This window comes from Tupaia chinensis, unplaced genomic scaffold (assembly GCF_000334495.1).
Source record: "Tupaia chinensis unplaced genomic scaffold, TupChi_1.0 Scaffold000624_1, whole genome shotgun sequence".
NCBI lineage: Eukaryota > Metazoa > Chordata > Mammalia > Scandentia > Tupaiidae > Tupaia > Tupaia belangeri.
The window spans coordinates 236542-259826 of record NW_006160144.1 but is presented as its reverse complement, the minus strand read 5'-3'; the positions used below and the strand labels follow the sequence as shown (position 1 = coordinate 259826).

Genomic DNA, 23285 nt, shown 5'->3' with positions numbered 1-23285 from the left:
TAAAGAATATAGATTAATTTTTTGCCAGAATGCATGTGCTCTTGCTGGAGAGAGACAGAGAGAGACATAGAGGGGAAGTGAAAAGCACTCCCCACTCACACACTTGGAATGGTCATACTACAATCCCTTCTCCTTCATTCTCCCTCCTTTGGGGATGTTTGGGCATACACATACATGTACACAATGTGTTTTTCTTTCTTTTTTTTTTTTAAGAGAGATTTTTGCTATAGGGTTCATCATTCACCAGAGAGACAAAGAGATAGAAGGCAAGAAATCACCCCTCAGGGGGCTGACTATGCTGCAGTCCCTTCTCCTCCATTCTCTTCTCATGACTTTGATGTGCATGCATACATGCCCAGTGTGGGTTTTAAGCCACCACTTCCAGGACTCAAACCGGTTGACTATGTAGGAGTCCAGCAACATAACCATTATGCCATCTGCTGGTCCCTGATGTGTTTTTCAAGACAGCAGTCTAGGACACAAACCACACGGTTGACCATGTGGGATCCAACTGCCTTAACCACCACAACAGGGGCTGACCCAATGTAGTTGAATTTTGGGGGCTAGCTTGGTAATGCCAGATCCACATGGAAGACCATGGGCCATGATCCTGTCTGGGTAGGAGGAGTGGAGAGATCATGGCCTGAAACCTTATTGAGGATCTCTCTCTCTCTCTCTCTCTTTCACTCTCCTTAACTCTCTCTTTTTTCTCCCTCTCTCCTTCCCTCCCACTCTCTCTTTTAGAAGAAATAAATAAACCTTTCCAAAAATAGATTATAAAGGGATTTTATATTACCTGCTTTTTCAGAAGTATCTTTTTTTTTAAGAAGTCTTGTTTTTTAGAGGCTGATTGGCTTGTTACCATTTTGTATTGCTTTGATTTTTAGGCTTTGCCATAGAGTGTGTGCACTTACCAAAGAGAGAGAAACAGAAACAAAGAGAGTGAAAATGAGAAATCACCCCCCCCCCCAAGGGGGACAGTCATGCCACAATCCCTTCTCCATTCTCCTCTTGGGATTTTGGGCAACACACATGCACTCGGTGTGATTCTCAAACTTCTGGTCTGGAATTCTAACCACAATCAGCCATATGGGAGTCCAGCATCTTAACCACCACTACTGCTGGCTCCATTCCTGTTGTTTTTAAAGCAGTAATAAAAGTTCTTTTGACTAGGCTTAAAGGAAATGTGGTCTATTTTTAGCTTCTTCTGTGGTGCTCTGCAATTAGAGAAGCCTCATTATGCCTTTGTTCTTCTGCTCCTACATGTCTTACAAGTTGAAATATTGCTGTATAAAATTTTAATTTAGAATCGTTATGTATGAAAATGTACCCTTATTACATTTCCTATCTTTTTAAAGGTGATAAGATTAATGCCAGTGACACAAAATCGTATCTGGAAAATGTAGGTATTGAATTCACAAAAAAGGAAAGTAAGGAGTTACTGGACATACTGCCATGGGATGGTAAGCATTTCAGATATTGTGAAAGAATTGGGACTTATGAGTTGTGTGCATTAAATTCTAGAAGTATAACTGTTTAAATTCCTGTATAAAAATTAGGAAAGGGACCAGCAGCTAGCGTAATGGCTGTGTCACTGGACTCCCATGTAGTTGACCGCGGTTCGAGTCCTGAACCCAGTGACTTATACTCACGCCAGGCACATGTGTGTGCGTGCTCAAGATCCTGAGAGGAGAATGGAGAAGAGATTGCAGCGTGGTCTTCTCCCTGAGGGGTGATTTCTCACTTTCTGTCTCTCTGTCTCTCTCTGTCTCTCTGGCAAGTGCATGCACCCTGTAGCAAAAACCTCTCCAAAAAAAAAAAAATTTTAAATAAAAATAAATAAATAAATAAATAAAAATTAGGAGAAAAGTAAGTGTAGAAAGAGCCATTTCTAACATAAAATATCCTGTTCTTACTATTTAAATCTTAATTTGAGAGGCAATACTTTGGGGTACTGTTATAGATAAATAATTTTTTTCCCAAGAGATCTTTGCTATAGGGCAAAAACTTCCAAAGACAGAGAGAGACAAAGAGACAGAAAGCAAGAAAACACCTCCCCCCAGGGGATGGGGTTCTCCTCTCGGAATTTTGGGCATATATGCACACATGCCTGGTATGAGTTTCAAGCTGCCAGGTCCAAGACCCAAATTACAGTCGATCACATAGGAGTTCAGGACCTTAACCACTATGCAACCTGCTGGCCCTGATGGTTTTATCTTTAATTTGGCTTTTTCTTTTTCTATTTTTCTATTTTTTATTGACATATAGTCGTACATATTTATGGGGTACAGTGTGATTTTTCAGTACATGAATACAATGTATAATGATCAAATCTCGGTATTTAGCATAGTCAGCACCATAACATTTATCACTTTGTGTTGGGAAAGATTAGCAGTTTTAAATGTTGGACCCAGTATCCATAAGAAACCCGAAGCTGTAGGTAGGAAAAGGTGATGATCCAAAGAGCTGCAGCAGGGAAGAAAAAGGCAAAGAAGGAAGGAAGGAAGGAAGGAAGGAAGGAAGAAAGGAAGGAAGGAAGGAAGGAAGGAAGGAAGGAAGGAAGGAAGGACAATATTTTACCATGTTAGAGTTCTACTGTAGTACATCAGATGTCAGAGAACAAAGAGATAGCTTTGAGAACATCTTATTAATTTCTCTTCTCCCTTCTTTGGATTATAACTATGAAAAAAAATGTTCTAATTTGTAAATAACTAAACATTGCAGTCTTTCTGAATTTCCACTTCTTTGTGAACTAAATTGATCCTTATCTTACAGATAATAAAAGAGTATATAAAAATAGATTGATGGATGGAGTGAAGACTTACGGAAGTGAGTAAAAAGCATGCTGTGAAAACTAACATCTTCAAACTGTTGTATTTACTTTTATAAGTAAAACTCTAAATTCTAAAAGTATGCTGTTTAAATTCCTATGAAAAATTAGGAGAAAAGTAGGTGTAGAAAGAGCTATCTCTGGGACCAGCAATTGGTGTAATGGCTATGTCGCTGGATTCCCATGTAGTCGACCATGGTTGAAGTCCTGGACCTGGTGGCTTAAACTCATGCCGGGTGCATGTGTGTGCGTTCCCAAGATCCCAAGAGGAGAATGGAGAAGGGATTGCTGTGTGGCCACCCCCCCACACCCCCACCCAGGCAGGGCGTGTTTCTCTCTGTCTCTTTGTCTCTCCTGGTTTTTCTGGTGAGCGCATGTGCCCTATAGCAAAAATCTCTCAAAAAAAAAAAAAAAAAAGAAAGAAAGAAAAAAAAGAAAAAAAGAAAAGAAAAGAAAGAGCCATCTCTTATTTCTTGATAGTTAAGATTACCAATTGTGGTGCTACATTCTTTGTATCAAGACTTAGCATTCTTATACAAAGTTACATTTAGGATAATAGTCTATGCTATTTTGTAACTGTAGCAAATTTAAAATAGTACTTGTAACAAAATTTTAGATTGGTTGTTTCTTTCCTATAATTCTTGTCTTGCCTGATCTCTTAGTGAACTTGTCCTAGAATTCCTGGAACAGTGCTTCCTGGTACATTGCTGAGGGAGAATTTTTCTATTGCTAATCCCCAAGTAATTATTTTTTTCATTTCAAGAATGTGATGGTACCGTTGCTGTTTACTTCCTATTTGTGTTGATTACTGATATGAGCAATCATTTTTCCCTCTGGCATAAACATAAATTTATTTTATTCTTATCCCCCTTCTTTCTTAAGATGGAAAGGTTGATATTGATAAAATAGATGATGCTCTTGAAAACATGGGATTCTCACTTGAAGAAGAAGAAATTGAGAAAATATCCAGAAACCTATTAGTTGATGGTGAGCATTTCAAATACCACTGCTCTGTAACACAAATTTTGTTTATGAGAGCATCTTAAATATGACTTGTTAATTTCATGCAAAAATCCAGGAGGATATAGAAACCCAATTCTAAAGAATGGAGAAATATTGTCTCTTAATATTAACCTTAGATAAAATATCAATAATTGCTTATATTGCTGCTACCAGAGCACCTATCCCAGACAATGTCAAAATAAAATTATAGTCAGTGTAGGAATGAAGTACATATTATTTTTTTTAATTTTTTGAGAGGAAGAAGGAGTAAAGTAAGAATTCAGAGTAGTTAACATAAAGAAGAAAAAAATGGTGAAAATTGTTGAATATCATTTGTACTATTGTAAAATATATATAATGTATGCCCAAGAATTATATTCAATAAATTCATAGGTCTCGAACTTTAGTCTTTATAGAAGTAGTTGACTCTTACAAGATTGTGATCAAGTAGGTCTGAGGTAAAGCCTGTGAATCTTCAACTTAAATAAACAACTGCCTTGTTGAAATATTGGGTTGTCAGTGACTAGCAGATGGTGTAAGGGATCTGTCGCTGGACTCCCACATAGTCGACCACAGTTCAAGTCCCAGACCCCGCTACTTAAACTCACACTGGGTATGTGTGCATGTGTGCCCAAGATCCCAAGAGGAGAATGGAGGAGAAGGGATTGCAGTGCTACCAAACACTCTGGGGGTTGATTTCTCACTTTCTGTCTCTCTGTCTCTCTCTGTATTTCCAGCAAGCACATGTACCCTATAGCAAAATAATAATAATAATAATAACTCTCAAAAAAAAGAAAGAAATATTGAGCCATCAGAAAAGCTATGATGTATTTTTTATGTTTTTTAATGCAAAAAAGGAACATGACTTTTTCAATGACACAATAGATAACTTTTAGAATAAAGAAAAATAAATATTGGTACACTGTTTGGGATTAGTAGCCGTTTGCATGACCTTTAGCAACAGAATCTAATCAAAGCACTCTGGTTAACTCTGCATTTTGAGTATCATTAGCATCATGAGATAATACTATAGGTTGATAAATGATTTGATAAGCATCCCAAGAAGTACTGATTTACCTAAGGTAATCTAATATAATTTGAACATGTTCAAATTTACAAAACCTTCTGTTTGCCAAAAAGAGGCCTCCTGACTCTTTTTTTTACAACTCTGTGTAATACATGAGTTAAGTAAGACTTAAAGCTCCTGTTGGAATTGCAATATGGCCTTACTCTAAATTATCTAGATAGCAATCCATATGAATGTCTTGAAATTCATATTATTGGAATTTGCCTTTGCTCTGTGGACAGAACCAAGAGCTGAGTTTCAGAAATACAAATAATAGTAATAGTAATAATAATAATAATAATAATAATACACAAAGATACAGCAGTAAACCAGAGAGATCTAGAGAGTAGCTAGAGAGATGTTTAAAATACTTTAAATAATAAAGAAAAAACAAATCTCTGTTTCAATGAAGTGCTCTATTGTTTGGTCCGAAATTGTTCATAGTCCAGGGTGTACTTTGGCATTAGCAATTACAGTCACAGCAGCAGAAATTTTGTGTTGCTTTCTGTTGTATCCTCAACACTGAAAACTGGGCCTATGATAGGGCAGCCATCGAACAAATATCTAATGAATTAGAAAGAAATCCTAGGCAACTGTCAAGTCCTTAACAGTTCAAGAATTTTAGGTAATTAAGACCTGTATTAGTCTGCTCGGGCTGCTATAACAAATAATCATAGACTGGGTGGCTTAAACATTAGAAAGTTATTTTCTTGAAGTTCTAAAGTCTGAGAAATTCATGACTAATAGAACAGCCAATTCAGTGTCTGGGCAGACTGTCTTGCTCACCTGTAGACAATTATCTGATAGCTATATCCTCACATAGTGGGAGTGAGAGAGAAGGAGAGGTCTCCCATCTTCCTCATTTTATAAGGCCACAAACCTATTAGATTAAGGCCTTACCTTTACAATGTCATTTAACCTTAGTCACCTGTAAAGACCCTATCTCCAAATATAATCTCATTGGAAGTTGTGACTTCAACATAGGGATTTGGGGGAACATACATTCAGTTCATAGCAATACCATATCTAAATTGTGTCTTGTCTTATAGATAAGAAACGAGTTCAGCTGAATTCACTTCTGCATGAAGTAGATACATTTTTAGGTGAGTATGAAAAAATGCCAAGAAAACATAATAAAAATTACTTCTTTATGCTTAACAATGAAGGCTTATGATAACACATATGTATGTGTCAGAGAGAAAGAGAAAAATGCACTCAGCAGGATCTCCCCACACCACAGTGCCCTTTCCCTGGACCAGCAGCTGCTTAGGATCTTGGAATACACTTCGGTTTCCAGTGGGTGTTCAGATGGACTTAGGATCCAAACTGGTGGTCATGTGACTTCTAGTACTCCAGTTCAGTACACTACTGACTATGTCACCAGACTGGGTCAGAACAAAAGTTTTTAGAGTAGTAGGGACCAGCAGATGGTGTAGTGGTTACCTCACTGGAATCTCACATGACCGACTACAGTTCGAGTCTCAGACCTGGTGACTTGAAAATCATGCTGGGCGTGTGTGCATGTGTGCCGAAGATCCCAGGCAGAGAAGGGAGGGGAAGGGACTGCAGCATGGCCATACCCGTGGGGGTGAATTTTTAAAGTCTGGGACTCAAAGCCTGGTAGGCTGTGTAGGAGTCCAGCGACAAAACTTGCTACGCCACCTGCTGATCCCACTTTCTAGTGTTTTAATAGCAAAATAGCAAGGCAAATTACACATACAGGTAATATGACCACTGTGAATAAGCTCATAATTCAGATCAAAATAAAATAGTAAAGCAAAGATTACATGCTAGCAGAACTATTTATACCAGTGCACTGTTACAGAAACCGACTTCCTGTGTGCTGTGTCTGTTATTTATTCCCAACATTAGAGAACTTTTTACAAGAAAGAAATTTTATTTATTTTTTTAAGAAAGAATTTTTGCTATAGGGCACATGCAGTCACCAGAGAAACAAAGAAAGACATAAAGACAGAAAACAAGAAAGCACCCCCCAAAGGAGGATGGTCATACCACAATCCCTTCTCCACCATTCTCCTCTTGGGATCTTGGGCACATATACACACATGTCCAGCATGAGATTTAAGCCACCAAGTCCAGGACTTGAACTGCAGTCAACTACATGGGAGTCCAGTGACATAACCATCATTCCATCTGCTGGTCCCTACTTTTTTTTTAATTGTTGGAGGGCACACATATTCTCCAGGGAAAGCAGGGAATTATGGGAAGAAATCACCCCGCTCAGTGTGGCATGGTCACTCTGCAATCTTTTTTCTCTCATTTCACCATCCCATCAGGATTTGAGACATGCATACACTCATATACCTAGAACGTTTTTCAAGTCACTGTGGCCAATATTCAAACCAAGGTTGGCCATGCAGGATCCAGCTCCCTATGCACTACACATAACTCACACTACAAAGCTGGTCCAAAAGTTCTATTTTCAATCCTCTTTCTAATTCTGTACTACTGTTTTTCATCCTATATTTGAGGATGATGCTACATGTAGTTGGTTTGATTATTATTACTCAAATTTGAAATTTGACCTTTTATCATTATTTTATTTTCTAAGGGGAAAAAATTAACCATGAAGACTTGGAAAATATTCTGGAAAACATAGGGTTAAGAGAGCAACTGAAGGAAAACTCTGTGTTGATGAAGAGTTTGCCACTTGATGGTAAGCACTGGTTTACCAATGAAGTATTTCTCATTCCAATTCAAGTTAATTGATTATCATGAGGTAGAGACATTGCACTAGGCTGTGAGTCACACAAATGAATAAGACAACATCCAAATTCTAGAAGTACTCAATGTATAGATGGACAGAGCATACCAAAAAAAAAAAAAAATGCTATGCTCTATGGTAAGAACTATGGTATTAATGAATATGCACTACTCTGAAAGTATATCGGAGAAATTAACCAACTATGCCTAGTGAATCTAAGACTTTCCATTTCTCAGCCATTTTGCTATGGCTTTTCATTTGGTTCCAAATATACAAGTTTCGGCTCAGACTTCAGTTACCAAGGTTGATTTGTGAGGTGGGATTGAGAAATCCATATTAGCTCATCATCTATGTGGGAATAGAAGTCAAAGTTTGAACTCACTAAGATATGAGAACTTCGATGACAACAGATGACATCTCACTAGGATTAGATTGGAGAAGAATTTATTTTTATGAACTTGTCAATGAACATATCTAAAACAATATCCAAGTCATGTAGAAAAAAATATACAGAAATGCTCAGTATTAACATTCAAAGAAATCCTGTCATCCCATCAGATTTTTTAGCTCAGAAATCAACAAACTCTTCACTAATGAGTCCCACTATATCTAATAGTATTCTTGGGACCACTAATATGAGGAAATTTCAAAAAGTTCATAGACAAATGGAAATAACTTAAGACTTTATTTTGATGCAAAATGTTTTTTACAACTTTCTATACTTTTTTTCTTAATATGAATTTTCCATGAATTTTTGAAGACTTGTCAAGTGCATGATCTTAAGCAGGGGGTTGTTGTTAAAAGGGGGAAATTAGAAGAAAAGAGAGAGATGAGAAAGGCATAGCATGGTATCACCAAGAATCAGTTTTTAAAAATGGGTAGATTCACTGTCTTAACTACTTTCTGCTATTGATTTAATTATTATTTGGAATATAAATAGAAAAAATTAGCAAAATTATAAAAATTGCTCTTTCTGAAGTTGCTGGGTTTCAAATTGTCTCAGCAGGTCTTCTTATCAATTACTATACTGTGCTTTCTTTTACAGCTTCTGGAAGGTTGTTTAAGCATAAGTTGCTGGATGGCATTAAGTCTCTCAAAGGTAAGTGAGAAATCAGGTAAAATTGAGACATGTTTTACATTTGCTTTTTTATAAGCACATATTTTGGTGATATAAAGGTGTCAACCACTTATTTATTGAGTGTTTTTATCATCATTTACTACTTTGAACATAATTATCTTTGATGAAATTATGCATTGCTTTATCACTAAATTTCAAATCTATTTTCTGAATAGAATTACCAAGGCAATTCTTGCCAGAATTCACCAGATTTATCTAATTCTTGCTTCATCCTTATAAATGGCTCAGGAGAGCTACAGGCAGATCCTTTGGTCAATATGAAGGAGCAGGTTCTGTTAATGATTCTCATGCCAGCTCTTTACACAAAATAACTTTTTTTTTTTCACAAAATAACTTTTTTGTTCCTTTGTTCCCATTTTAATTAGTGCATGGAAATACCTAGAATTTTTCACTTTGTCATTATTGTTTGCTTTTCTCATTCCCATCCCCTTTTTGTCAAGGAGTAAAACTTAGTGTTAATAAACTAGAACCCTTCATGAAAAATATGGGCTTCAAGCTTGAGGAAGAGGAATTCCAAGACCTGATAGAGGGCCTGCCCATTGATGGTGAGTTGCTCCTTCAGTCGAACTTTGGATTCATATATGAGAATTTCTGAGAGTATATTTGAAGTTGTGTAAAACATTGAAAAATAAAAATATAAGGGCTCAATTCTCAAGAATTCATTAATTCATGCAGTTGACTTCATTGAGTGCCTAATATGCTTACACTATTAAGAATATAGAAATGGGGGGAACCAGCAGTTAGCTTAATGGCTATGTCGCTGGACTCCCACGTAGTCGACCGCGGTTCGTGTCCCGGACCCGGTGGCTTAAAACTCACGCCGCGCACGTGTGCGTGCATGCCCAAGATCCCGAGAGGAGAATGGAGGAGAAGGGATTGCGGCGTGACCATCCCCCCTGGGGGGTGATTTCTTGCTTTCTGTCTCTATGTCTCTCTCTGTCTGTCTGGCGAGCTCACGCGCCCTACAGTGAAAATCTCTCCAAAAAAAAAAAGAATATAGAAATGGGGACCAACAGATAGCGTGATGATTACATTGCTAGACTCACCTTGGCCAACTGCAGTTCGAGTCCTGGACCTAGCAGCTTCAAACTCACACCAGACCTGTGTGTGTGTGCATGCCCAAAATCCCAAGAGAATGAAGGAAAAGGGATTGCAGTGTGGCCATCCTCCCAGAGGGGTGACTTCTTACTTTCTGTCTTTCCGTCTCTCCAGCAAGTGCACACACCCTACAGCAAAAATCTCTTTATATAAATAATAATAATCATAAATAAAATTCAGTAATTCTTAGAAAATAATATTACAATGAAGACAGATTCTCTGACCTCTAGGAATCTATAGCCTAATAAGGAGTCACACACACTAATAGGCCATCCTAAAACCACATGGTTGTACTATAAAACTAAAAATACAGTGAGTGAGATTCCAAAGGAGAAAGAGCTAAGTTTGCGGTCTCTGTAGTGGAGGTATAGGCCCTGATAACCTCCGTGACTGATAACATGTAAGTTATGAAAAAGTAGAATTTTAAGAAGGGATATCTTGATGTGTAAGTCATCAGTCATATTAAGCCAATTCAGGAATTCAGGGAAAGGTTCAAATTACAACATCAAGAGAGCAATTTCAGTTTTAGACAAGTTAAAATACCTGTAAGATATTAGTATATGCATAAAGATGGTTGGAAATGAATACTCAAATAATCCATCTTATTTACCTTTAACTAGGAAGTTAACATACACAAATTTAGCAAAGTTTTAGCAATGTGTCAGAGCACCAAAGAGATTATTAACAGACCAAAAGAATAAAAATAAATAAATAAATAAATGAAATATCTAATAGGGAAAGTTTGAAGTAAGCAGATAGAATAAGGAGGGGAAAGTATTTAAAAAAAAAAAAAAAGACAGAAAATGGGCTAGCTACATGGTCTCATGGTTAAAACAGCCAGATCCCACATTGTTGATAATGCGGTTTGAGTCCCAGACCAGGTGGCTTGAGATCACACCAGACAGATGTGCACACATACCCAAAATCCCAAAAGGAGAGAGAGATGGAGGAGAAGGGATTATGATGTAACCGATTCTCCATGGAAGGTGTTTTTCTCTTCTCCCTCTTTCTCTGTGTCTCCGTATGGTGAGTACATGTGCCCTCTAGCAAATAAATAAATAAAAAGACAGGAAAGAAAAATTCACCAGGAACTAGCTTAAGATGGAGAATAACAATAATTCCCAAAATAATTTGTCTTTACATCAATCACATTTAGCATGTATTAGCAAAGCCTTATAATAGTGGGACCTTCAAGTATCCAATAAGAACTTTTTTCAAAATAATTGAGAAAAAAACAGCAAAAACCTAGGCTTCATCCCACTGGTTCCATTGGTTATATGGCGCTATGCAAAGAACTCAGATAGGAATCAGCCAAGCATGGATTTGAATCTCAGTTCTGAAAATTCTTGGCTGTGTAAGACTAGTCAAATTAACCTTTCTGAATCATAGTTGCCTTCTGTAAAAAAGAATATAATAGTTACCCTTCATAATCATTGTAAGTTCCTCGCATAGGCCTTTGCACATAGTAGCTCCTGTTACTACAATATTAGTATTGAAAACCAATTTACATTCACCTAAACACAGTGCCACTTACTTACACCTTTATCCTTGTCAGAAGAAAGTGAATTTTTTATAAGGTATGTTTTATTTACTGCTAGAAATATATAATTTTCCAGTATTTTTGATGTACCTGTAAAAGGATATATTTTTTCTTATCCCATTTTTTGGGTATCTTGAAACCTTACTGGAATACCACAGTGATTTTGGTTGTGAAAGTATCAACCATCTCCCTGAATACTACTTTTCAAGTCAAAAAACCCACAGGAAACAGCATTAGAGACCTATTTCATGCTATTCATAGCTCTTCTGTAGGACCGACATACATGAGAATGGGTAGGACATATTCCTGTGAGGCACTGACCAGCTATCATGCTGAAACTTTTAGATTCTTTAAAAGAAAAATACAAAGTGCAGACTTTTTAAACAAAATTTAAAAATGTTGTTAAACTTTAATCAGATTGATCAAAACTGTTTTTTAGTTACTAAGGTGTGGTTAGTGGAATAATGAAATCCTAAACTAAGTGTTATCTATAGATTGAATACAAAAATAGGCATCATGGGGGACCAGCAGTTAGTGTAATGGCTATGTAGCTGGACTCTCACGTAGTCGGCCGCAGTTCGAGTCCTGGACCTGGTGGCTTAATCTCACGCCGGGCATGTGTGCGTGCGTGCCCAAGATCCCGAGAGGAGAATGGAGAAGGGATTGCGGTGTGGCCATACCCCCTGAGGGGGATTTCTCGCTTTCTGTCTCTCTGACTCTCTCTGTCTGGCGAGCGCACGTGCCCTATAGCAAAAACCTCACACACACACACAAAAAAGGCATCATTATTACTCTAAGACAGATTTCTTAAAAGAATTATTTATTTAATTTTATTGGTTTTTGTTCGTTTATTTTTAGAGGTTTTTGCCTTACGGCATATGCACTTGCTAGAGATAGAGAAACAGAGACATTGAGAGGGAAAGTGAGAAATAACCCCCTAAGGGGGTTAGCCATGTCATAATCCCTTCTCCATTCTCCTCCTGGATTCTTGGGCACACACAAATGCACCTGGTATAATTTTGAAACCACTAGCTCCAGGACTCAAACTGCAGTTGGCCATATGGGAGTCCAGCGATGTAATTGCTATATTGTCCCTGTATTATTAGTATTTTAATTTGCCATAGAACATATATACTCACCAGAGACAGAGAGAAAGAAAGTAAGAAAGCAAGTCACCAGGTCTGGGACTCAAACTACAATCGGCCATGTGGGAGTCCAGTGCCTCAACCACCATACCACTAGCTCTAACAGATGGATTTTGCTCAAACATTTATCATTTTAAGTTGCTTGCCAGCATTATCATTAATAAGACAGTGTTATTCCAGATATGAAAGTAGAAAGGGCTACTTTTGGGGCCAGCAGGTGGAATAGTGGTTACAACCTGAGAGTCCCACATGGTTGACTACAGTTCAAGTCCTGGACCTGGTGGCTTACCTTTTCACTTTCTTTTTCTCTATCTGGTGAGTACATGTGCCCTATAGCAAATTTAAAAAGTAATAATAATTATTAATAAAATGAAATAATTCTTTTTAAAAGTATCTTTTTTATCACTGAAGCTTTATATTTCTATATTTCCCATTTGGAATGAAAACAGTATGAAATTCTAATGCAAATCATAAAAATCTGCTGAATTGGTGTTTTACTTCAATATATGACATTTATACTTTTTATTGCTATTATTGTTTTTATGCATGAAATTATATCTTGTTTTACAGATTCGGGGAAGGTTGGCATCGATGTGGTAATGGAAAAAGGTAGTCTTTTTACAGGTAGGTTAGATTTTCAGTAACTCATTATTAGTATCTAGAATATCCCAATTATGGACCTATGAAAGCCAGCCTTCCAGGAGTTTATGTAGTTGAGGCAGGAAAACATACATAATTTAATGCAATAGAATGTGATAAGTGATATGGAAGGGACAGAATGGTCATTTGCACCTTGGGAAGAAAAGACTGGGACATAGTTTAATGGTGTGGTTTAACACGAGCTGATTTGTTTTGTTTTTGTTTAAGCCAGAGAGTGTGTACACTCTCTAGAGAGACGGAGAGAGAAGGAAAGTGAAAAGTCACCCCCCAAGGAAGATGTCCACGCCACAGTCCTTTCTCCTCTATCATTCTCTTGGATTTGGGGCATGCACACATGTGTGCCCAGTGTGATTTTCAAGCCTCTGGATTCAGAACTTGTACTGCAGTGGGTCATGTGAGACTCCCAATACCTTAACTACCATGCCACCTGCTGGTCCCAAGCTGATCTTTTAAAAGTAAGTCAGTGTTTGCCAGAGTAGAATGAGTGTTCCTGATAGAGAAAAAAGTGTGAAAAGCACCAAAATGAGAAACAACATGGATTTTAAGGAATTAAAAACAATCTGACAAAGCTGGAGCATAAAGTGCTGTCAGGAGTTTGGCAAGGACTAAAGGTCAAGAGTAAGGAAGCAGATGTGGTAGACTGAGTCATGACTCCCAAAGATATCCAGGTCCTAATTCTCAGAACTAGTGAATGTTAGTTTGTATGACAAAAGTGACTTTGGGACCAGTGGGTGGCATGATGGTTAAGGCTCTGGACAGTTCCATATATTCGACCATGGTTCGAGTCCCAAACTTGGTGGATTGCTTTCTCACCTAGTCTGTGTGTGTGTGTGTGTGTGTGTGTCTGGTCAAATTAAAAATAAATGAATAAATAAATAAAGATACATAAATAATTCTTTTTTAAAAATGTGACTTTGGAGCAATGTTAAAGATCCTGAGTTGAGGTGGCACGGAGCAGAGCAGGAGTGCGGGCAGTGTGGAACTGTGCATTAATAAAAGTATCCATGGAGAACAGTGAAAACTCAGTGGATGCAAAGCCCATTAAGAATTCAGAAACATGGGACCAGCAGTTAATGTAATGGCTATGTCGCTGGACTCCCACGTAGTCGACTGCGGTTCACGTCCCGGACCCGGTGGCTTAAAACTCATCCCGGGCGCGTGTGCGTGTGTGCCCAAGATCCCGAGAGGAGAATGGAGGAGAAGGGATTGCGGCATGGCCATCCCCCCTGGGGGGTGATTTCTCGCTTTCTGTCTCTCTGTCCCTCTCTGTCTGTCTTGCGAGCGCACACGCGAACCACTGTCGACTACGTGGGAGTCCAGCAACATAGCCATTACGCCAACCGCTGGTTCCCAAGAATTGTATTTTTATCACTAAAGAAATGGTTGCCTTTTTTCTTTTTTTATTTGTTTGTATGCCGAGTGAGAAAACAGTATGACTGGTGCTGTATTTCCCTCTTTCATTCAAATCTGATGCAGTGCTCTAGAAGGAACTTTGAATATTACTTCCATAGCAATAAAACCACTGTAAAGCTACCTCAAAGTCAGGTAGTTGAAAATGAATTTTAATTAGGAATAAGTGCAAATGAACAAATGGTATCATCATTACAAGAAGAAATAACTAAATTAACAGCTTTTGCAATTTTATGAAAGCAAATTTTAATGATGCTATTCTATGAATTTTCAAGACTATGACCAACTTGAACACCAAAGAAATGAATTTTAATGATATCCCCTCTGTCTTTGAAGGAAGGTGGTACATTCTGGCTTTTGTCAACTATAGATATGATGATGTGAAATAATGTATCCCAGAACTTGAGAATCTATGGGCATGGTCAAAGGCTTGAACCCTTATTTCAGAATTGATACATGAAAATGGGTCAACGGCATGTTTAGATAATTTATCTGAGTTCATAGTTTTGTGCTGCTTTTCCCAAGGATGTCTTTGTTGTAAAAAATCATGTTTGATATTGAAAAAGTAACTAAGTACTTTATTTGAGAGAGCATGAACAAACTGAGTTGTCTCTTTTAAGGCCAAAATGCAACATTCATAGAGGGACAGACTTACAACTATAAGGTGCTGAAGTACATCTGATTTGCCAGCATAAACATCTCTTTTGTTCCTGTGCAAATCAGTTGTGCATTGTATACCAGCAAAATACCTGAAGAGCTAATACGTAACATCCTCAAACCGTTTATTAACAGATGACAAGAAAAACTCTATAGGAAAATACTAAAATACAACTTCTGTAATATAAAGTAGAATGCCAAGAAATAACAGTAAGTCATCAGCTTGGTCGCTCTGTAATTTGAAGAGAATGGTTTGAGCCTGAGAGAGGAGGCACAGCCTGTTCAGTGAAGGCAGAGCCGTAGACCATGGCTTCAGAGAAAGGACCACCAGCTAGATTTCATTCTGTAAAGAGTAGGGAGTTATTCTAAGATTTTAAGCAGGATAAATATATTTGCAAATATATTTGGGTGAATAGAAAGATTACTCTAACAACAATGTTGAAGGTGAATGGAGATATGTGTATAAGATTAGAGTCAGGAAGAGCAGTTGGGAAGGAAATTGTAACTGTCTAGGCAAAAGATAGTAAAAGGCAGAAGTAAATACTTTTCTATGAGACTTTAGAGGAGGGGACATATATAAGAGATTTTGTAGATATAGGATTTCAGATTTTAGAGGTAAAGCACTTCTAGGTGATGATAAAGTCCAGGATGGGTCCATGATAGTTAACTATTGGGTCATCAGAGAATTCATGTCACATTTTTTGCATAGAAAAAAATACATCATGACTTTTCTGACACCCCTATAGTAGTATCTAATATAAGAGATAGCTATTGAGGATAAGGAGGTCAAGAACTTTGGAGACGGATGAGTTACACATATAAAGGGTGGAATTCCCTATAATGATGCCAGGAGTATAGATGCAGAAGATCAGGTCATTGAACAGACTCCTGAAGTCACCAATAAATCAGTAGGTAGAAACAAAAAGGAAGGAAATTTCATAAGTCTCAAAAGAATTGTTAGAAAGCAGCAATTGCCATTGAAGAGAATGCTAAGCCCTGAAACAAGTAAGGTATGGAAAATAAGCCACTTTCAGGGAAAAAAAGGGGAGATAGAGAAACCAAGTGAGAAAGAGAAACCAAGTGAGAAAGAGAAACAAAGAGAAAGAAAGAAGACAGGTCTATTAGGAAGAGGCAAAGTTCAGTTAGGAAAGGAGGTAAAACGAAAACCTTTAAAGATCCTGAAATATAGGGAAATTCATGTTTAATGATTTATGAGTTCCAGAGGACCCTACAGGAAGATTTAAAAATTAGCTAACAGAGCACAGTTTATCAGTAGTGTGTGTTACTGCAGCTGTGCCTGACTTAACTGTGACAATAAAAGCTAAATGAGAAAAATAAGAGAAAGTAAGTTTCAACCCAAAATTACAGGAAAAAAAAGTATCTAGCAATGGAAATTCAGGATAGTAAAAATGCAGAATAGACTGGAGAGGATAGAGACTTTTAAGAAGCTTTTCTTTTGAAAAGAGGAATGATATGGATGAGAGATACAGTTAAACCAATAAAGGTCCATGTCTTGTTTAAAAGCCTGATTAAGTTAATGGACTGGGAAGTTGATCTGCTGTATCTGAAAAGTCATTCCGTTGGCTGACTTCAAAAGGATGTAAGACTCCGGTAGTCCAAGCCATCATAGGAGAAATCCAAAGCATCTTGAGGAAAGCAACCCCTGGGCAGGTTTCCTCTCAGACATTTGTATAGATGACTAGTTATCTCCCCAGACATTCCATACTGCACTGTGGTTGCAGACAATGAAAAGCAGAAGTTTTTATGTGCTAGAATTGGAAAGAATTGGGACCTATGAATTGTCTGCCTAAAATGCATCTTCAAGTTAAAGAAAAGAGCCATCATGAAGAAAAATTTCACATAGCTCTTCTACAAGAGGGAGAAAATTATAGAGAGCAAAGATAAGTGATGATTTCTAATCTCATAACTAAGAACTAAAACCAACTCCATTACCAAACAAATTTGTTAATTTTGTGTCTTACCCATGCTTTTGATAGTTTGGTGGTTCCTTTTTTCCCCTTTAAAGTCCTAAGAATCAAAATTTCTGTATCTGCTGGTTTTCCTGGATACAACAAAAGAGGTGAGCTTGGGAGACTGAGACTGTATGTAATTACCTAACCACCATTCTATTGAAGAAGCCCAAGATCCAGAACTTGAAATGTGGTCAGCCATGTGGGAGGTCAGCGCCTTAACCACTACAGCACTTGCTGGTTCCCCCGTAAAAATATTTTAACAGTAGTATTTTCTTGTTGATATATTCTCTCACTTTGCCTATTTTCTTAAGAATGCTTGCATCCAGTGACTCATAGCCTAACTGATCGTCATTGTTTTAACCAAAACATTCTCACATTATGTCTTAGCAATAGCTGCAATTCTTGGCAGGCTTATTTTATTAATGTTTAATTAAGGATTGATGCCCTATGGGCAGTTCTCGTTATATAGAATCATTATTCTTGAAATTGTTAAGCATTACCTTTTTAAATTTTTTTTAACTTCTTAAAGGTAAAAAGATTGATACTGATAACCTGGGAAATTTTCTGGAAAATATGGGTATAGTGCTCACTGAAGATAAAAGCAAGACCCTACTGAATAATCTGCCAATTGATGGTAAGTATTAAAAAATAATCGGAAGGTTGAGCATATGAACTTTTGTGACTACTATTTCCCATCTAAGAAATGTTCTGTGTCCTCCACAACTACCACCTAAATGATTTTACAAAATTGAGAGCTGTTTCCATACCTGAATTTTATTTTTTAAAGTGAAAAAATAGGACCAGCAGGTGGTATGGAAGTTATGGCTGCTGGATCCCACATGACCAACTGTGCAGTTCAAGTCCTGGACCCACGGCTTGAAAAACTTGCTGGGCACCTATGTATGCACGCCCAAAATCCTAAAAGGAGAATGGAGAAGAGGAGATTGCAGTGTGACCATGCCCCCTGTGGGTGATTTCTCACTTCCCTGCTCTTTCTCTCTCTCTCTGGCAAACTCATGCACCCTATAACAAACTACAAAAAATAAAATAAACAAAAATATAGGTGGAAAAATATAGATTTCTAGAATAAAGCATTTAAAATCTATGTTTCTGCAACTATGCATGTTTTAAACTATTTTTAAATATCTGCATTGTTGCTGGAAATGAATTTTTCCCTGTCTTACAGGAAAAGGAAGGGTGTATACAAACAGATTAATGAAAGAACTGCAGAATCTTGAAGGTGAGTGAGAAGCACAATGAAAAGGCAGGTAAAACTGAGGTCCTCCAGCTTTGCTATTGTTTTCAAAACTCTTGTTTTTAGATGATTAATACTACTGTCCCAACAGTCTATTGATTCGATGTTTGTTCTTATGTATGTTAGGCACATTGCAATCACCAACATGGTTTAATTACAGTTGACCCAGAAATAGCAGTTCCCAAATAAAGTTGCACATCAGAATGACCAGGAAAAGTGTGTGTGTGTGTGTGTGTGTGTGTGTATGTTTGTGTGTGTGTGTGTACACTTTTTTTAAAAAAAAAAAATTAGATTACAGGGCCCTTTTCCAGTTGCATTAATCTTGAATTTCCAGACAGATGAGGAAACTTCAAAATGTTTGTGGAAAATGAAATTAAAGTACAGGTTAATTTTGAAAAAGGAACTCCATAAAGAGACAGATACCCTGAAAAAGAATCAAACAGAATTTCTGGCGGTGAAGAATACATTGCTAGAAATCAAAACTTCCCTTGAAAGTTTTAAGTATCCATGGAGAACAGTGAAAACTCAGTGGATGCAAAGCCCATTAAGAATTCAGAAACATGGGACCAGCAGTTAATGTAATGGCTATTTCGGGTTCACGTCCCGGACCCGGTGGCTTAAAACTCATCCCGGGCGCGTGTGCGTGTGTGCCCAAGATCCCGAGAGGAGAATGGAGGAGAAGGGATTGCGGCATGGCCATCCCCCCTGGGGGGTGATTTCTCGCTTTCTGTCTCTCTGTCCCTCTCTGTCTGTCTTGCGAGCGCACACGCGAACCACTGTCGACTACGTGGGAGTCCAGCAACATAGCCATTACGCCAACCGCTGGTTCCCAAGAATTGTATTTTTATCACTAAAGAAATGGTTGCCTTTTTTCTTTTTTTATTTGTTTGTATGCCGAGTGAGAAAACAGTATGACTGGGGCTGTATTTCCCTCTTTCATTCAAATCTGATGCAGTGCTCTAGAAGGAACTTTGAATATTACTTCCATAGCAATAAAACCACTGTAAAGCTACCTCAAAGTCAGGTAGTTGAAAATGAATTTTAATTAGGAATAAGTGCAAATGAACAAATGGTATCATCATTACAAGAAGAAATAACTAAATTAACAGCTTTTGCAATTTTATGAAAGCAAATTTTAATGATGCTATTCTATGAATTTTCAAGACTATGACCAACTTGAACACCAAAGAAATGAATTTTAATGATATCCCCTCTGTCTTTGAAGGAAGGTGGTACATTCTGGCTTTTGTCAACTATAGATATGATGATGTGAAATAATGTATCCCAGAACTTGAGAATCTATGGGCATGGTCAAAGGCTTGAACCCTTATTTCAGAATTGATACATGAAAATGGGTCAACGGCATGTTTAGATAATTTATCTGAGTTCATAGTTTTGTGCTGCTTTTCCCAAGGATGTCTTTGTTGTAAAAAATCATGTTTGATATTGAAAAAGTAACTAAGTACTTTATTTGAGAGAGCATGAACAAACTGAGTTGTCTCTTTTAAGGCCAAAATGCAACATTCATAGAGGGACAGACTTACAACTATAAGGTGCTGAAGTACATCTGATTTGCCAGCATAAACATCTCTTTTGTTCCTGTGCAAATCAGTTGTGCATTGTATACCAGCAAAATACCTGAAGAGCTAATACGTAACATCCTCAAACCGTTTATTAACAGATGACAAGAAAAACTCTATAGGAAAATACTAAAATACAACTTCTGTAATATAAAGTAGAATGCCAAGAAATAACAGTAAGTCATCAGCTTGGTCGCTCTGTAATTTGAAGAGAATGGTTTGAGCCTGAGAGAGGAGGCACAGCCTGTTCAGTGAAGGCAGAGCCGTAGACCATGGCTTCAGAGAAAGGACCACCAGCTAGATTTCATTCTGTAAAGAGTAGGGAGTTATTCTAAGATTTTAAGCAGGATAAATATATTTGCAAATATATTTGGGTGAATAGAAAGATTACTCTAACAACAATGTTGAAGGTGAATGGAGATATGTGTATAAGATTAGAGTCAGGAAGAGCAGTTGGGAAGGAAATTGTAACTGTCTAGGCAAAAGATAGTAAAAGGCAGAAGTAAATACTTTTCTATGAGACTTTAGAGGAGGGGACATATATAAGAGATTTTGTAGATATAGGATTTCAGATTTTAGAGGTAAAGCACTTCTAGGTGATGATAAAGTCCAGGATGGGTCCATGATAGTTAACTATTGGGTCATCAGAGAATTCATGTCACATTTTTTGCATAGAAAAAAATACATCATGACTTTTCTGACACCCCTATAGTAGTATCTAATATAAGAGATAGCTATTGAGGATAAGGAGGTCAAGAACTTTGGAGACGGATGAGTTACACATATAAAGGGTGGAATTCCCTATAATGATGCCAGGAGTATAGATGCAGAAGATCAGGTCATTGAACAGACTCCTGAAGTCACCAATAAATCAGTAGGTAGAAACAAAAAGGAAGGAAATTTCATAAGTCTCAAAAGAATTGTTAGAAAGCAGCAATTGCCATTGAAGAGAATGCTAAGCCCTGAAACAAGTAAGGTATGGAAAATAAGCCACTTTCAGGGAAAAAAAGGGGAGATAGAGAAACCAAGTGAGAAAGAGAAACCAAGTGAGAAAGAGAAACAAAGAGAAAGAAAGAAGACAGGTCTATTAGGAAGAGGCAAAGTTCAGTTAGGAAAGGAGGTAAAACGAAAACCTTTAAAGATCCTGAAATATAGGGAAATTCATGTTTAATGATTTATGAGTTCCAGAGGACCCTACAGGAAGATTTAAAAATTAGCTAACAGAGCACAGTTTATCAGTAGTGTGTGTTACTGCAGCTGTGCCTGACTTAACTGTGACAATAAAAGCTAAATGAGAAAAATAAGAGAAAGTAAGTTTCAACCCAAAATTACAGGAAAAAAAAGTATCTAGCAATGGAAATTCAGGATAGTAAAAATGCAGAATAGACTGGAGAGGATAGAGACTTTTAAGAAGCTTTTCTTTTGAAAAGAGGAATGATATGGATGAGAGATACAGTTAAACCAATAAAGGTCCATGTCTTGTTTAAAAGCCTGATTAAGTTAATGGACTGGGAAGTTGATCTGCTGTATCTGAAAAGTCATTCCGTTGGCTGACTTCAAAAGGATGTAAGACTCCGGTAGTCCAAGCCATCATAGGAGAAATCCAAAGCATCTTGAGGAAAGCAACCCCTGGGCAGGTTTCCTCTCAGACATTTGTATAGATGACTAGTTATCTCCCCAGACATTCCATACTGCACTGTGGTTGCAGACAATGAAAAGCAGAAGTTTTTATGTGCTAGAATTGGAAAGAATTGGGACCTATGAATTGTCTGCCTAAAATGCATCTTCAAGTTAAAGAAAAGAGCCATCATGAAGAAAAATTTCACATAGCTCTTCTACAAGAGGGAGAAAATTATAGAGAGCAAAGATAAGTGATGATTTCTAATCTCATAACTAAGAACTAAAACCAACTCCATTACCAAACAAATTTGTTAATTTTGTGTCTTACCCATGCTTTTGATAGTTTGGTGGTTCCTTTTTTCCCCTTTAAAGTCCTAAGAATCAAAATTTCTGTATCTGCTGGTTTTCCTGGATACAACAAAAGAGGTGAGCTTGGGAGACTGAGACTGTATGTAATTACCTAACCACCATTCTATTGAAGAAGCCCAAGATCCAGAACTTGAAATGTGGTCAGCCATGTGGGAGGTCAGCGCCTTAACCACTACAGCACTTGCTGGTTCCCCCGTAAAAATATTTTAACAGTAGTATTTTCTTGTTGATATATTCTCTCACTTTGCCTATTTTCTTAAGAATGCTTGCATCCAGTGACTCATAGCCTAACTGATCGTCATTGTTTTAACCAAAACATTCTCACATTATGTCTTAGCAATAGCTGCAATTCTTGGCAGGCTTATTTTATTAATGTTTAATTAAGGATTGATGCCCTATGGGCAGTTCTCGTTATATAGAATCATTATTCTTGAAATTGTTAAGCATTACCTTTTTAAATTTTTTTTAACTTCTTAAAGGTAAAAAGATTGATACTGATAACCTGGGAAATTTTCTGGAAAATATGGGTATAGTGCTCACTGAAGATAAAAGCAAGACCCTACTGAATAATCTGCCAATTGATGGTAAGTATTAAAAAATAATCGGAAGGTTGAGCATATGAACTTTTGTGACTACTATTTCCCATCTAAGAAATGTTCTGTGTCCTCCACAACTACCACCTAAATGATTTTACAAAATTGAGAGCTGTTTCCATACCTGAATTTTATTTTTTAAAGTGAAAAAATAGGACCAGCAGGTGGTATGGAAGTTATGGCTGCTGGATCCCACATGACCAACTGTGCAGTTCAAGTCCTGGACCCACGGCTTGAAAAACTTGCTGGGCACCTATGTATGCACGCCCAAAATCCTAAAAGGAGAATGGAGAAGAGGAGATTGCAGTGTGACCATGCCCCCTGTGGGTGATTTCTCACTTCCCTGCTCTTTCTCTCTCTCTCTGGCAAACTCATGCACCCTATAACAAACTACAAAAAATAAAATAAACAAAAATATAGGTGGAAAAATATAGATTTCTAGAATAAAGCATTTAAAATCTATGTTTCTGCAACTATGCATGTTTTAAACTATTTTTAAATATCTGCATTGTTGCTGGAAATGAATTTTTCCCTGTCTTACAGGAAAAGGAAGGGTGTATACAAACAGATTAATGAAAGAACTGCAGAATCTTGAAGGTGAGTGAGAAGCACAATGAAAAGGCA

General features: G+C 37.4%; 2 protein-coding genes across 2 annotated transcripts in view; both read left to right on the top strand.

Moving 5' to 3' along the window:
- Positions 1 to 18573, top strand: part of LOC114009793 (uncharacterized) — a 36334-nt gene extending 17761 nt beyond the window's left edge. The window contains exons 13-23 of the mRNA XM_027775986.1: positions 1359 to 1463; positions 2776 to 2829; positions 3713 to 3817; positions 5948 to 6001; positions 7471 to 7575; positions 8669 to 8722; positions 9202 to 9306; positions 13115 to 13168; positions 17774 to 17878; positions 18431 to 18484; positions 18566 to 18573. Of these exons, the coding sequence (XP_027631787.1) occupies positions 1359 to 1463; positions 2776 to 2829; positions 3713 to 3817; positions 5948 to 6001; positions 7471 to 7575; positions 8669 to 8722; positions 9202 to 9306; positions 13115 to 13168; positions 17774 to 17878; positions 18431 to 18484; positions 18566 to 18573 (803 nt within the window). The remainder of the gene's footprint in view (positions 1 to 1358; positions 1464 to 2775; positions 2830 to 3712; positions 3818 to 5947; positions 6002 to 7470; positions 7576 to 8668; positions 8723 to 9201; positions 9307 to 13114; positions 13169 to 17773; positions 17879 to 18430; positions 18485 to 18565) is intronic.
- A 3974-nt stretch (positions 18574 to 22547) lies between these two features.
- The window catches only part of EFCAB3 (EF-hand calcium binding domain 3), a 119139-nt gene continuing 118401 nt past the window's right edge, over positions 22548 to 23285 (top strand). The window contains exons 1-2 of the mRNA XM_006159101.3: positions 22548 to 22652; positions 23205 to 23258. Of these exons, the coding sequence (XP_006159163.1) occupies positions 22592 to 22652; positions 23205 to 23258 (115 nt within the window). The 5' untranslated portion in view covers positions 22548 to 22591. The remainder of the gene's footprint in view (positions 22653 to 23204; positions 23259 to 23285) is intronic.